The sequence below is a fragment of the Glandiceps talaboti genome, chromosome 18 (genome assembly GCF_964340395.1).
Source record: "Glandiceps talaboti chromosome 18, keGlaTala1.1, whole genome shotgun sequence".
NCBI classification, from domain to species: domain Eukaryota; kingdom Metazoa; phylum Hemichordata; class Enteropneusta; family Spengelidae; genus Glandiceps; species Glandiceps talaboti.
In genome coordinates, this window is record NC_135566.1 from 16,442,501 (window position 1) to 16,458,674 (window position 16,174).

General features: G+C 37.2%; 1 protein-coding gene across 1 annotated transcript in view; it reads left to right on the plus strand.

The window, feature by feature from the left end:
• LOC144449753 (centrosomal P4.1-associated protein-like) overlaps positions 1 to 16,174 on the plus strand; it is a 63,571-nt gene that overhangs the window by 25,065 nt on the left and 22,332 nt on the right. The window contains exons 6-10 of the mRNA XM_078140330.1: positions 251 to 478; positions 2,687 to 2,893; positions 10,055 to 10,159; positions 13,690 to 14,056; positions 14,576 to 14,859. Of these exons, the coding sequence (XP_077996456.1) occupies positions 251 to 478; positions 2,687 to 2,893; positions 10,055 to 10,159; positions 13,690 to 14,056; positions 14,576 to 14,859 (1,191 nt within the window). The remainder of the gene's footprint in view (positions 1 to 250; positions 479 to 2,686; positions 2,894 to 10,054; positions 10,160 to 13,689; positions 14,057 to 14,575; positions 14,860 to 16,174) is intronic.

Here is a 16,174-nt window from a genome sequence, read left to right on the forward strand (position 1 = left end):
AGTTGATTAACCCTCTTTCTACCAGGGGGTGTGTTTGGACACAAAAAAAAACATAAGTTGAGAACACAGGATTAATACTGTTGTCAGAAGATTGAAAGTAATTTTCTGCCACCATGTTATCTGAACGATGTAAAAAAAAAAAGATGTAATGAAAGGATTATAGATGAAGTCAGTTGTGTTTTATTATACATTATTAATTCCTTGAAGTATAAACATATCAGTTTGAATAACCCTTTTCTGTTTTTTCCAGAATACAGAAGGCATATCTCCTGAAAATTCAGAGGCATCTCGGAAGCCGTTCCTTCGGAAAGGGCAGGGAATTGCCAGGTTTGGCATGGCAAAGGAGCCTGCAGGGAAAGCTAAGATATCACCACAACAGGTTGATGAAAGTAAAGCGTCTGGTAGCGTCAGAGAGAAATCACGGAATGAGAAAGTGATATCACCAAAGAAGAAAAAGTTGACCAGTACATCACCAAAAGTAAGTTTTCAGATCACTTTGTGTTCAGAATTTGTTTGATATGACGTGTGATTCACTAGACTCAATTATCTGTGAATTTTATAGAAAATGTATCAATTAAGTAGTGAAATCTCTCTCCATCACAAAATCTCGCTCAATTACATAATTAGATATTATTCCTGAATTGTTCAGCCAAGAAAAATATGAATGACCTAAGGGGCCCTGGCACTATGAGTCACTAGACTAGTAGTGACAAGTCCTTAGGTCACAAGTATTTTCCAGCTGAATGAAGAAAAATATTGGGGAATAATGTAATTGTACCTCCTAAAGCATAATTTATGAAAAATCAGGAAAAATAATGGCATATTTTGAGCACCACAGAACCAGTGATGTAGACATGGATTGTTGTGATGTAACACGTCCAGGGTATATAATCCATATTTCCTGTTCAGAGACAATAACTTGGCTTGTGCATGGTGTATAAGTTGTGTGTCAAAATTGTGACTCGGCATCTTTGTGACTTACTGTCCTGTGGTAGATAGATGAACCATGATGAATTTCTATCGGTAAATTATACAAATTCAGTTGTTCACCTTATTATCAACTGAATAATCAATATCAGTCAAACTGGTACTGTGTCGTCCGTCCAGTCAGGATATTGGCAAACAACTTTGTAATGCAGTCGTACAAAATTTTGCAGCCAAATTAGATTTCACTTTTTTTTCCCAAAATCATAATAACAGAAATGTGAAGGAAAAAAGAGAGGAAAACTCATACCATGATGCAAAAATTGTGTAGCCGCTTGAGTTTTGGCTTTTTAAATTTATTCAAACCAGTACAGATCACAGCCACGTGACAAAAACTGTCAGACAGTCGCACAAAACTTTGCAGGCATGTGAGATTTCACTTTTTTAAATTTATTCAAAACCATTACAAATCATAGACATGTGACAAAAACTGTCAGACAGTCACACAAAACTTTGCAGGCATGTGAGATTTCACTCTTTTAAATTTATTCAAAACCATTACAAATCACAGATGTGTAAAACAACAACGAAACGAGTCAATTTTGGCAGTCTAGTGATTGACATGTATGTCTACACAAAGCATACAAACATACAGTCATACTTTCACCTAGTTCATTTGTATAAATACAGACTACAGTATTATCAATTTGTCAGTTACAGTCTGCTAACAGGAGGGTATGCAGTTCAATGAAGTATGACAAAAAAATACAGCACACATCTCAACTTATTATTGGTAGTCAAAAAGCAGTTGTTTCCTCGATATTTGTTTGCATACAAAGTGTTGAGTTTTTGTCTCAGCAATGCTTCACAATATGTCTACTTGAATACATTTTATCAAAGTAAACTTTCGTTCCAAATACAACAGTTTAGCAACGTAGATTCATTTGAAGTTATTTTTGTACATACATGCAGTAAATTCCAGGCTCATTAAAAACAAATTAAATGGTTGTTGTCATCGGCGATGCCTTGTACGCTTCAAAACATGCTAGTAAAGGTGACCAGGTCTGCAAAACTGACGTTGCGGATGCATTCAAATTAGTACCCATCCACCCATCCATCACTCTGTCACCTTTACTTGTATGTATGTTCCAGTGGCATGACTAGTATTATATTATGTACAGCTAGCTCACATATGACAGCGGCAATCAAGGTTTTGGTTTATTTAGATACATATGTACTAAAACTGTCGTTGCAACATGTAGACATAAGCTATTCAATGGATATTGGTTTCATTACACCATGGTAGGGTAGCATTTGTGATGACTTTCACAATCTTGCAGTTTGCATTTTTAAGACATCCAGTTTTTACACTATCTTGATTACTTTACAGGGTGATAATATCCCTAACACTATCACTCACTTGTGTAATCTACTATATTGAACAATAACAGTTTTAGTTTTTGTCTATCGTAGTTAGCCGAAACCCCATTTGCCACTGTAGTATAGCTATCGCTCTAGTCTCAATATCTTCAATCAATTCTTTAACAGCCATATTTGCTGGACTACAGAACATAACTACAACATCAGTGATTTTGTGCATTTTATTTTATAGATTCCAAGTTTGTTTCATCATGCAACAACAGACACAGTTTTTCCACACCATGATAAAATTGTTGTATGAATTAAAACATTTAAAATAAATACCCAATCCCTCGTCCATATGGCCACCTTAACTTTCCTGTTGTTTGGTGTCAATGAACAGGTCGCAAGAAAGATAGCCAGCAAAGGCCAGTCAGACACCAATGATGTCTTCAAACACCCACAAGCTTTACAACTCCATCTAAAGCCACACGGTGGAAAGGCCAAGAATCCAGCTATTACCATGACAAAGGAAACAACACAACCTTTCAATGATACCATGGAAATGTCATTTCAAAATAGAATGAAGGACTTAGAGAAAAAAGCTGAGGTAAGTGTTAGTTTAAATCGGTGCACAAACACTGGTGCCTCTAGCAGTACAGGTAATCTCTCCAGCAGTGCAAGTCACTTCTCTAGCCGTACAGGTAATCTCTAGCAGTACATGTCATCTCTTTAGCAGTACAGTTTATCTGTCTAGTAGTACAGATACTCTCTCTAACAGTACAAGTAATCTTTAGCAGTACAGATAATCTCTCTAGCAGTACAGGTAATCTCTCTAGCAGTACAGGGAATCTCTCTAGCAGTACAGGGAATCTCTCTAGCAGTACAGGTAATCTCTCTAGCAGTACAGGTAATCTCTCTAGCAGTACAGGGAATCTCTCTAGCAGTACAAGTAATCTCTCTAGCAGTACAAGTACTCTCTCTAGCAGTACAAATAATCTCTCTAGCAGTACAAGTAATCTCTCTAGCAGTACAAGTAATCTCTCTTTTCATTCCCTCTATTCATGGATGTAGTATTAGTACATCTATACTGTAGCACGACAAGTTTTCCCCTAACAGTTCAAGTTACTGTATCATCTTTCAGTGTAAGTCACCACTGTATTCCTTCTAACACTACAAGTTATGTCCCCAGCAGTACAGGTGATCCTTTACATAAGAGTGGTATGATCCAACATTTTTTAAAAGTTTTGAATTGAATTAGGAATAAAATTTAGGTTTGAAAAACAGTTGTCTGATAGAGCTATAGAAAAAGTTGGTCCAGAACAAAAGAATGATTCCATGTAATCCTTCTGATACCACTGATACAATAGTGTAAACCTGGAAATTTTCCTAAAGATTTATTTTCACTTATTTCACTGGAAAGCAAACACCCAAAACTAAGCAGTGACTGAAATGCTGTCTTGTACATTATTAAACACAATGTACCAGTCTGGTAATTAGTAAAAATAAGTTGTGACTAAAATGCCATCTTGTACATTGTACCAGTCTGGTAATAAGTAAAAATTTGTCTTTGAGAATTAGCTGAAGACTGTAAAATATCACAAAATTTTCTAGTAGTGAAAATATCTCAGTTTACAGTAATACTAATGTGAGAACCTGGGTTGAATTTTTCATTTTTGAAGGTAAAAGCTCTTTTAGTTGTAGAGTCACACAGTTGAAATAAAAGAACGCCTTGAGGCAGTCTGTAGAAAGTTGGTCAAATCTAATGTAAATATTCCATTGTATTGAGAATGAATGGAAGACAAGCATGCTAAAGCATATCTAAACAGTTCTTTGAGAAAGACAACAGGTAAGGAGTAAAGCAGCCTGGCCAATGTCTAAACCCTTGGAATGTGAAAAACAATAGGTCATAGGACAAGACGGGTCACTGTCAATATGTCATCTACATAGACACAAGGAGACTGCAATCATTGTCAAAATAACTGTAGTGTAAGACATCCAGCAATGGAAATTACAGTTCAATTCAAAGACTGTCTAGAAACGTGCCCTGCAGCGAAATGTTTTCAGCACCAAATCTCTTCCAAACTTTTCACCAAGGTCCTTGTTATTGCTTTATACAGCCAAGATGGGGCTGTTTCGAAATCACAATAGATTTCCCCCAAAAAATACTAGATCGTTATCGTAGTGCTATCGGTAAATTTGAAGACAGTATAGGTGTACATTTTAGGGTGAAAAAATGAAGCCAAAACAGTGATGGAAATATTTTGTGTTGGCTTTGGATTACAGTGGTGTTGACAATCAGATTTATCTTCCAATCTCAAGTTAATCTGTGCTGTACACAGAGTGTAAATTAAATGCTGAAAATAGAGCATCTCATTAACTAAGCTCACTAATTACTTCTTATTAGAGATAAAACAAACTGCTACTAGTGGTTTATTGTTCTCTGTGGTATAGGAACAGGTTTGTTGCATTGTTTTATGGTAAAAAAAACATTGTCTGGGGTTCTCTAATCCGTTACTACATGGAATACAGTCAGACAATAAAATCTTCTTCTATCTGCTGTCTAATCATCCCTTAAAGGTGATTACATCTTTCTTGCTTGTACACCATTGTACTGTAGTGACACCCTTATTAAGCCCAAAACAGCAACTCTAGAGAGGGGGGGGGGGGGGTGTTTCTGTCCATCCATGTATAAGTTTCTGTCTGTCTATCCATTTCAGTCATAGTCATATCTGTGACATGAACAATCCAAATTCAGCTAGTTCACATTTTTTTTTGCAACCATGTCAAATATATCTATCTCCACATTTTTGGTTGCAATTTTTCTTTTGACGCAAGCTTTTTATCTTGACCTTTGTGATCATGATCAGATACCATGTTTGTCATTGAATAATTCACTATTTGCTCTATAATTCTGAAGTATTGCATATGAGATTCCACTCCATTATTGTGGGATGAAATATTGTGGCTATCACCCGTGTTCACACCCGTGAAGACGGGCCAGAAAAGATTGGATGTAATTTGGTCCAGATAACTGCTGTCTTTCTGACATACATGTATGTACTATGTGCTGTACAAGGTTAAGGTCACAGCGGCCATACAAAGTCAAGATCAGAGCTGACCCTGTTTAAAAAATTCTGGAAACAGAAATTTGTTCACATTTGACAAAAAAATTGACCACTCAAAAGTATCTATCTTTGCTTGAACCACCTGTTTTAAATGGTATGCCTGACAATGGCCAGTCACGTGCTTTTGTGGGGACATGTATAATGAACACCAGTGATGGACATGGTACAGGTTCCGTAATCCTGTTTCCTGGTAAAGAAAAGTACACCTGTATGATATAACCATGGTGTCAAAATGAACCTAGTAAATTACAAAATTAATTAAATTGTTAATTTCCAACTGTTTGTCCGTATGTACATTACAATTTGATTTAATCTTAAGAAACAAAGCTCTGTTTGATTTTGTTATCTAGTTACATAGGATTTGTTATTAATATGAATTACCACTCATCACTTATCTTGCCCAACTCATCACCTGTCTTGTCGTAAGACACAGTTAATTAATTCAGTACAGCATCTTTGTTTGATGTTTAATCTAGACATTGGTGTGACCTTTGACATAGAAGGAATCAAGGTAGTTTCATTTCAAACAAGGTCAAGCAATAATACTGTATATATCTGTTAGGTTAATATCTAGCCTATGGACCTGGCTATCTGACTTGACATACTGACTTGACAGTACAGCCCAGAGACTTGGCTAGCTGACTTGACATACTGACTTGAGAGTACAGCCCAGAGACTTGGCTAGCTGACTTGACGTTGTAGCCCAGAGACTTGGCTATCTGACTTGATACTGGCTTGACAATATAGCCCAGAGACTTGGCTATCTGACTTGACACACTGGCTTGATAGTATAGCCCAGAGACTTGGCTATCTGACTTGACATACTGGCTTGATAGTATAGGCCAGGGACTTGGCTATCTGACTTGACATACTGGCTTGACAGTATAGCCCAGAGACTTGGCTATCTGACTTGACATACTGGCTTGACATTGTAGCCCAGAGACTTGGCTATCTCAGACTTGACATACTGGCTTGACAGTACAGCCCAGAGACTTGGCTAGCTGACTTGACATACTGGTTTGACAGTATAGTCCAGAGACTTGGCTATCTGACTTGACATACTGGCTTGACAGTACAGCCCAGAGACTTGGCTAGCTGACTTGACATACTGACTTGACAGTACAGCCCAGAGACTTGGCTAGCTGACTTGACATACTGGCTTGACAGTATAGCCCACAGACTTGGCTATCTGACTTGACATACTGGCTTGACAATATAGCCCAGAGACTTGGCTATCTGACTTGACATACTGGCTTGACAGTATAGCCCAGAGACTTGGCTATCTGACTTGACATACTGGCTTGACAGTATAGCCCAGAGACTTGGCTATCTGACTTGACATACTGACTTGACAGTATAACCCAGAGACTTGGCTATCTGACTTGACATACTGGCTTGACAGTATAGCCCAGAGACTTGGCTATCTGACTTGACATACTGACTTGACAGTATAGCCCAGAGACTTGGCTATCTGACTTGACATACTGGCTTGACAGTATAGCCCACAGACTTGACTATCTGACTTGACATACTGACTTGACAGTATAGCCCAGAGACTTGGCTATCTGACTTGACATACTAGCTTGACAGTATAGCCCAGAGACTTGCCTATCTGACTTGACATACTGACTTGACAGTACAGCCCAGAGACTTGGCTATCAGACTTGGCATACTGGCTTGATAGTATAGCCTAGAGACCTGGCTATCTGACTTGACATACTGGTGAACAACATTGAAGTCAGACAGCCAAGTCTGTGGGCTAGATTAAGTTAGTCCTTCCACCAAGATGTATGAGACTGAAGATAGCGTATACATGTAGATGGTAGTAGGAGACATTCTAAACTTAGTGATGGTACAGTATGTATTCCATTACATCAACTGTTGTGGAGCATTGTTGTGGAGTAGTGGTCATTCACACACACCCCCCCCCCCCCCCTCTCACAATCCTCTCACCTATTCATACACATAAACTTCATAAACTTTTTAGTAATGTGTATTATCTTATCTGTGGAGCTACAAGGATTACATAGGATTATTCTTTGTTTATTTAAAGGCCTGGGTTTCAATCCCAGGTTCTCACATTAGTGTTATCTTATCAGTGGAGCCACAAAGATTACACAGGATCATTCTTTAGTTCTAGACCATAAATTTTTCTGTAGTTCTGTCAGACAATTATTTTTTATGCTTTAATTTTAATTCTTGTCCAAATTTGGTTCCTTTACGTTCACGTAATGATTCATAGATCATGAAAGTATGACCAGGGAGAACACAGTAAGTGGTCGTGCAAATACTCCAAGTATGGCACACTTGCACTCACGTGTCATGTTGTTCTGTCATAGTGTTTTGTTTCATAACCTACCATAATTACTACTGAACACACGGTGCTAAAATTATAAACCTATTTGCATCTATCTTCTTTGAAAAGCATGCCGAGGTGTAATAATTGTTATGGCCCGGATATTGGTTTCATGGACTGAAGTTGTACAGTGGAAGGGCGATGACTTTTGGGGTTCCGTAAGCCGTCCTACCAATGACTGCAAAATCCTTGTCCGTAAAGGTTTTACCATATACCCCATGTAATGGCACGGAAACAAAATTTGAATCACATAATCACATAAAAAATTAATAAAGCCAAATCACTGAGTGGATATCAATGAGCACGCCAATTGCCATATTTCGGCAAAGTGTGCTGGGGCGTGATACGGAAAATTATTGCCTAGGTTCAATGCACGTGCTCTCCATTGAATTGCATTGAAATCAATACTGGGTATATGATGAAATGTTGAAGACTCAAGCTGTTTTTTGTGTTCATTGGCTGCTGAAAATAAACCGTTAGCACTGTTACTTTTACTTCACCCCTTTGTAGTCGAAACATAAATGTGCATCGTGAAATAAGAAAGCGCCATCGCAGAAAAATGCTAGAAGGGTCCTTTTCTTCTCATTCCAGGATGTGAATGAGTAATTGTCAGTTTGGGGTCACAAAGTATGAAGTCAAACATCCCCAGACTCTAATCTAAGTAAAAGACAGAATCTAAATGAATGAGAATCGTAAATGACCGTGTAGAGTTAGACATCCTGAGACTGGGAATGAAAGAGAAAAGTAGATGCTGGCCCCATAGCTAGGTTTAAGCTGAACAGTTGCAATCCTAACCCAAAGCTAGAACATGCCAGGAATGTACAGCATGCTGTCGGTTCTAATTGTCAATGGTAAAGAAAGTCAACATAAGTGATTCTATGATTCAAGGTTATATAGCCTACAGCAGTTACAACGTAAAGGAACATGCTATAGTTTAACCTAAAAAGATGGGTTCACAGTTCCGCACGAGGGGTTCACCATCCCTCTGTTTCATGGGCCATCCCTTTGTTTGTGGGCCGCCCTTTTATATGTGTTGGACCACTCTTCTGTCTTTGCCACGATGAATTATGCTATTATCAAAGTTTGAAATTGTTGAACTGAAATAATTTCATTACACTTTTGTATTTCGCATTTGCTGAATGGATCATTGTTGAAAATAGGAATTTAATTGATTTTAAGCCTTTTTTGATATTAAAAAAAACAACATTTTTATCATTGTCAAATGTTACAATCTTGAAAATATGCTAATTACATGCAAATTGATATGTAAATGAAGCCACCCCTTCAGTTTTTCAAAATTGTTGAGAACCCTGGGGTTGTTTGTTTAGGTTGAGTACATAGTTTCTTGTACAGTAAATTACAGTATTATTGATAAATGTACAAGGGTTCATACGTACATGTACCTTGAAACTCCTGTAAAGTTTATTTGACTTCAGGTGTATGAACCCTGATGTAGAGATTCATTGCTTACGAGTAGTGTTGTGAAAGAATGACCCTGATAAGTGTTAGTCAGGAATAATGTGCTCTCTTTTGAAAGAAAGAAAGCATGTTTTGTTGTGGGTTAAAGTGATGAAAACTATGTTTTCTTGTTAGTCATCTGTGCCATGATGTCATTTTTATTTTTTTTACATGATTTGACCCTTTTACTATATCACGTATTCATAGATTCATTCTGACTTTAGGCCTATCTGGCCTCTACTGTCAGTTCTGTGCTAACTTAGTCATGAGGTTCCTGTGTACCACAGTTTCTATATAGTGATGGTTCAGTTGTCTTCAAATGGAAATTCATCTGTGTTGGTAAATGATAGTATTCAATTTAACTGTTGTTCCAAACTTGAAAATTTTACCTGAAATTTGCGACTGCACAGAAAATTTATATTCACAACACTACTTGTGTTGAAAAGTTCAGGTAAAATTTACAAGTTGTGTTTGGAACAAAAGTTAAATTGAATACTAAATTTCAATAGTGTTTTCCTTATAATCGTAATACAAAGGTTGCTTTTCCAACATTTTATCTCGACGACTTTCAAACATCCGTACCGATGATGATGATTCCACATTGGCTGACAGTTTACCTGAAGTCTGTGTTGTCTAGTTGTACAGAAACTTTAGTCCATAAAATGTCAGGTGAACAGCAAGGCCAGAAAGGAGGATTAACAGCATGGACAGAATTTTTTTGTTTATTCACCTGTTGCTTGGAATCCATGCTGTTTAGTTGCATGTAGAACACAAACTTACTTGTGTCTAAAAGAATCATTGTGACTGATATTTCTATTTATGTTTTCAGCTTGAGAAGCAAGAACTTGAAGAGTTTGAAATCTTGGAAAAGGCTGCGGATAATACATCATTTTCTAGTAACGTTTCCGTGGTGACAAGGGTGCTGAATAGACAGGTAAGAATATGCATATCTTTATCATTTTATAAACAAATAAATAAATAAATACAGAAGCTGTTATCATTGAAGGTGTGAAAGTTTTTGAAATTTGGTTAGAAGTGCGAAAATGAAGTTCAGCAATCGCATTGATGCCAGACCCCCTCCCCTTCTAAACAGACGAAGTTCGCTTATTGAGCTTGTGTGACTTTTTGTTCGATCGTCCCTAAAGAAAAGGGTTGTCCCTTTTGACTTACAAAATGTAGTGTTTTATACTACCCATAGATACATGGTGGTGTTTAGCTCTATGAGTGGATAGCTGATATGCACAACTGTCATACCTTATGTTTACAAACTACAACCTACTGCCATTGTTAGAGAAACGCAGTGTGCTGAAAAAAGATGAACGCCACTTCAAATTAAGTGTTTAATAATAATAATAATAATGATAGTATGTTACAATGTTTTTGCTCCCTGCTCAAAAGCATAGGTTACTGAAAAAGACAGAAGGGGGGGGGGCACTTCTGACAAGAGTGTTTTGTAATACCCCTGTTTATAGAAGTGTGGATTACTGTACAAGGTGGGCTGCCACCCATACCAAGTGGTTATTAATACCCTGTGTACTTGTTAGTCTATCTAACATGGTCAAGTATCTGTAATTGAAATATGTATATGACATTAATATGTAGTCTGATATTGACAAAATAACATTGATGCTAAGGTCATGTGATGTGATGTGAGTTTTATGGCCAGTGCCAAGGACAACATCTAAAAAAATCCATTGCTGGGAACACCTTCATAAAACGTGTTTGTATCATGGAAACCATTATACTATAGAAATGATTTGAAGTATGGTAACCTTTGACCCATGTTGCATGTCTACTTTGTAACTGTCTTATCTTCAGGTATGTACCTGGCAATGTACATACACCGGTTGCCTGGCAACTACATTGCTGGACTCCATGCCACAGATTAATGGAGCCACGCTAAATTGACTACAAACTGACCACAGTTGTTTTTTTTCAAATTGAAGTTGCTGATGTTTTATTAATTTTACCATAGTTTAACAATCTGAAATTTAAGTTTTAAAAAATAATGAATACCCAGAAAGTGAAATATTTTTTAGTTAGCCTCTCTGTGTGGAAATGGTAATATTATAGAACAGATGAAACTCTGTCTGGTACTACATATGACAGTGTCAACATAATACCAGGAGTGCTTGGTGACAATTCCTGGATAACTACACATACTGTATTATAACAACTCTTTTTACTATTATAGTCTGTTGATAATTTTATAATTGTCAATTATTATCTCCTGATGATGTAAAAAAACAAACACTTAATCAGAACAAATCTGCCTGCCATAAACTCAGAATAGCTTATGAATTGTAAATGCAGTAACTTCTGATTGTTGTTGTTGTTGTTGTAAACACAAACATGTTTACTACAATTATCAGAAGAACCTCCAACTGTTGTAAACACAGGTTGTTGCATGTCCCCAGTGTGTCAGCTTGGAGTTTATGCTCTACGTTGAAAGATGTGAAGTCTCTTGAAATTGATGCAAGTGTCTTCAAATGGACTCGGGTATCTTGTCATAAGCACAAGTGTTTTGAAATGGAAGCACAAGTCTTGAAATGGAAGCACATGTCTTGAAACTGACGCAAGTGTCTTGAAATTGACATGGTTCTAGGCTTTCAATACATGTTAAAATCTCTCACTTGTTGTCATATATGGAGATGTATTCTTGTGCAGTTCATTTTTTTATACACAATTCCTTCCCCTTATGGTCTGAGACTTAATAGCTTGAATAGAAAGGCTAGACATCCAAGTCTTGCAACTTCTAATTTTATTATAATATGATGTGTTGAGCTACTACTACCTCCCTCAGCTGGTGGATAAAGCTCTCCCTCACTGGTGGCTAAAACCAGGGCTTGAAATTAATTTTTTTTCCTTGGTAGCCCAAGGATGGTGACCAATAGTCTCATATTCCTGAACTGAAAACAGAATTCCTCGATTGGAAATACATGCAAAAATAATGTCCGTAAATCTTCCATCCTTGAAACCATGCATAATCAGTGGTAGCCTGAGTGGGCTACCAGCTACAAATTGTGGTAGCCCCATGACAAGAATTGGTAGTCTGTGGACACAGGACTACTGTTAATTTCAAGCCCTGGTAAAACACATTAAATGATAATGTGAAAGTCATCACTTTCTTTACATGTAACAAGATATGAAACACAAGAAGTGAAAAATAACACCACTGACGAAAAATTCATTAGCTTGGTGGCCGAACTGTCTGTCATGAAGATGGAAAAACCAGTGTCTTGAAACACAGTATGACCCTTGGTTAGTTAGTCACTCATCAGTGCACCTCTCATCTCTATAAAATGTTTTGAGTATATAGAATGTATTGAATGTAAATAGATACATAGATATTCTAATCAAAGTAAGGTATTACGTATGAAATGTATGCAGCAGGCACTTTGTTGAATTGAAATAACTTCATCTTTGCTTTGAATGGAATTTTCTGTTCATGGTAGCCACATGAGAAGGTGAGAGAAAAGTGTGCTATCATGGACTGGAAGTCATTTCAGTGATACTGTGGTCTGGCAAGAATGTGGTCATAGCAAAAAACTTGGATGTACAGAATGTTTGCTTTTTGATAGCTTGTTTGGTTTTGGTAGCATTGTTGTGTTGGTGGGCAATGTAAGGCCAATGTCTATTGCTTAGGTGAGGGAGAGTATGCTGTTTTAGGCAGTATTGCTAGCCTGGAAACTTGTCCATTTTAAGACTGAGGTCTTTTTATGACAGAAAAGGTATGGATGCCATGCTATGGACACTTTTACTGTGTTGGTGTCTAAGCTGACAGTAGCACCTATTGCTTAGGAAGGGAGACTATTTAATATCTTTGCTATCACCAGATCTTATCACCTCCTTGTTAGACCTCCACATACTTAGGTCATTCTATGGTGACCTTCAGGTCAAAGGTCAAGAGTGTTAGACTAGGACATCTCTCACTTATCAAAGGAGTGCGGTCTGTTTAAAGTAATCAGTTTATTAGTGAGGATAAAGTGGAGATTAATATCATTACCAATGTCCAAATACAGGGTCACCTGTCGCACCTAGATACAAATTTGAAGTAGTATACTAGTACATGGTCACATGAATGCCTACAGAAATGGTAAATCCTGGCCTTAACCTGACACAAGAGGGCCTCATAACAGGCCTAACCTTGGTGTATGGCAAGGCAACTGTTCCACCAATTGCAATCCATAGTCCTGTCTCCTTGATGCTGACATTCATTACAGCATATATTGTGATAGATACCTTGATGATAACCATGCCGTACCTGGTGACACAAACAAAAACAATACATACCTTAAAAGTTAAAAGCTTATATTTCTAAGTGAATCTTGTTGTTTATAAGTATACATTGTGTGAACAATTCTGAATAACATTGGTTTGATTCAGTAATGTTCATCAACACACTATTTCAATCTTGGGGTTACCATTTATAAATATTTATAAATATTGTTTTTTTTGTTACAGCAACCAAGGACACTAAGTGGTGTCGATGAACACTCTATCGGTCTGGAAGATGAAGTAGACGACGTACCAGATGATAGTCTCTTAGAAAGAGGATCAGCCACAGAAGATGAAGACGACACTGACAGAACACTAGAAGCAGACAATACTGAACTTGATTTCTCGCAGAGAAACTCATCACATGTAGACTTTAATGACAGTGAAAGTTGGGGAGATTTTAGTCAGGTTATAAAAGATAGCGATGAAGAGGAAGAGTCTGAAGATGAAGGCAGCAGTGACCATGACAACACGAAAGATGAAGAAAGCATTATTGCAGGATCAGTTCCACTTGTGACGTCAACTCCACCTGTAAGGAGGAAAACATCTCAAGGTGAATGACCTTTTTATTTGATGCTGTTGAACAATATTAACGCTTACATACTGTTGAAAATATATAGACAAAATATATGTGTTATTTGATAAACTATCAGTAACAGTATTGTTTGTCCATCCTTGTTTTTACTAAGGTTTGGGAACCCTAACATCATCAAATTTGCAGTTTCCCCATGGGGGAGGGGGGGGGGGGACCCCAGTACATTTATTTTACCGCCCTTGACAAAAATGTCATAATCAGTGTTTGCATGAGTAAGTGTGTCTACTAGCATTTGTGACCTGTACACCCAGATTTTGTATACTGGAAGTATGTTCAGTTTCGGATGTAAAAACGTTTATTACTCTGCATACATATATGAGTGTGGGTGTGTGTGTGTGTGGGGGGGGGGGGGGTGTGCACATTTTTTGTGTTTGTACAGCAGCGTTCACTTACCTAATCAACTGTCCACACTATGTGGTTTTTTTTAGAATTTAGAATGTTAAAAGTTTTGTAATGTGTATTTTTGTGCGTCCACAGATTCCAAATCAATTGTAACTAAAGAAATGCTGCCAGAGCCTGTGTCTACACCTCCAACATCGGGGCTCATGACTAAACTATTTCCACAATTAAAACCAGTAGTTCCCAAGGAAACACAACAGCAACAACAACAACAACAACTCCATACTGTGAGTGATAGACCTCTTGGTGAAGGAGTGCAGTCTAAATTACTTAAAGATAAGCTAGCTGAATTAGAAACTGAAATTGAAAAATTTCGTCGTGAAAATGCAACTTTATTAAAACTCAGGGAAGACAGAGAAAAGGTAAGTGCCATACTATCTTTGCCAATGGTTGAATGTTGATGCCTCTATGAGATTTTCGTTAATTTTACAGCTATTTCCCCGAAAAGGAAGACAGTGTTTATGTAGATGTTACTTGTTTACTCCAATTAGTTTGCAAAGTTTGTTTCAACATTTAATAAAGTTGTGGCACGTTATTCCCCGTTTTCCTCAAAACATAATTAATTCACATTTTTGGAAAAGGCAATATGAACAAATGCATTGATGTAACTCAAATTGAATGAAAATATTGTACAGTCCTACTGCATGTGTCTGGAATATTCACAGACAAATGCCAGCAACAGTTACAGATAATTGTTTACCTCCTCAATCCTGGTGTGTCAAGTGATATCTCAAGACCGATATCTCAGTGATAAAAGTGCGGTAACTCAAACAACTTGTAGCACAACTTAAGTGCATATTGAAACAAACATGCAAACCAATTGGAGTAATTAAGTAACATCTTCATAAACACCGGCATTTGAATTTTTTTGTCAAAACAGCTGTAATGTTTAAAATAATCTAAAATAAGTATTTACACTGCAACAAGGCTTCCATTAGACAGTCGTTACTTTTTCAGAGTAGCGCATGTAGAATTAATTTTCTTCAAACTTCAAAAAACTCACAAAACACATGACAATATTTCAAAAGAGGGAAGAGAGACATTTTGTGATAGATTGCATGTAACATATTTGCAGTTTTGTACAATGATAGCATATATGTGGTAGAATTAATATGTAGATGTAAGATTAAACCCTCCAGTACCTTTTGACACTTGACCTCATGTCACTGACCTCTAGGTCAAAGGTCACTGCAAAACACTGTAACCATTGAGGGTAGGTTAACTGCTATCAACACATTTGCAAGCCTGCCATGGAAACCGCAGTATGCACATCCACAATAAACCAAATTATTTCCAGTTAGCCAACAATTGAATAGAACGATCCATCGTCGTTGTCACTACTATTAACCATTAAAAAGTTTTGTAACGAGTGATAGAGGCGTGTTTACAATGATTTTAGTCTAGTCACAAATGTGTTCGTTCATAATGTCATATGACATGGTTTCTGTAATATTATATATTAGAACCATAATTTCTTTAGACACAGATATGTAGAACAGATGTATAGGAACAGAATACAAAATAATGCTGTGTAGTCTGTTCTCTGGCCATACTTCCCCAGTTCAAATACTAGTACCTGTGTGTACAATGTGTAGAGTTGTGATAGACGAAGGCTTAGAACTACTGGCTTATAATCTGTACTTTGCTGGTTTGAACCTTACTGTTGCCATTGTTTCT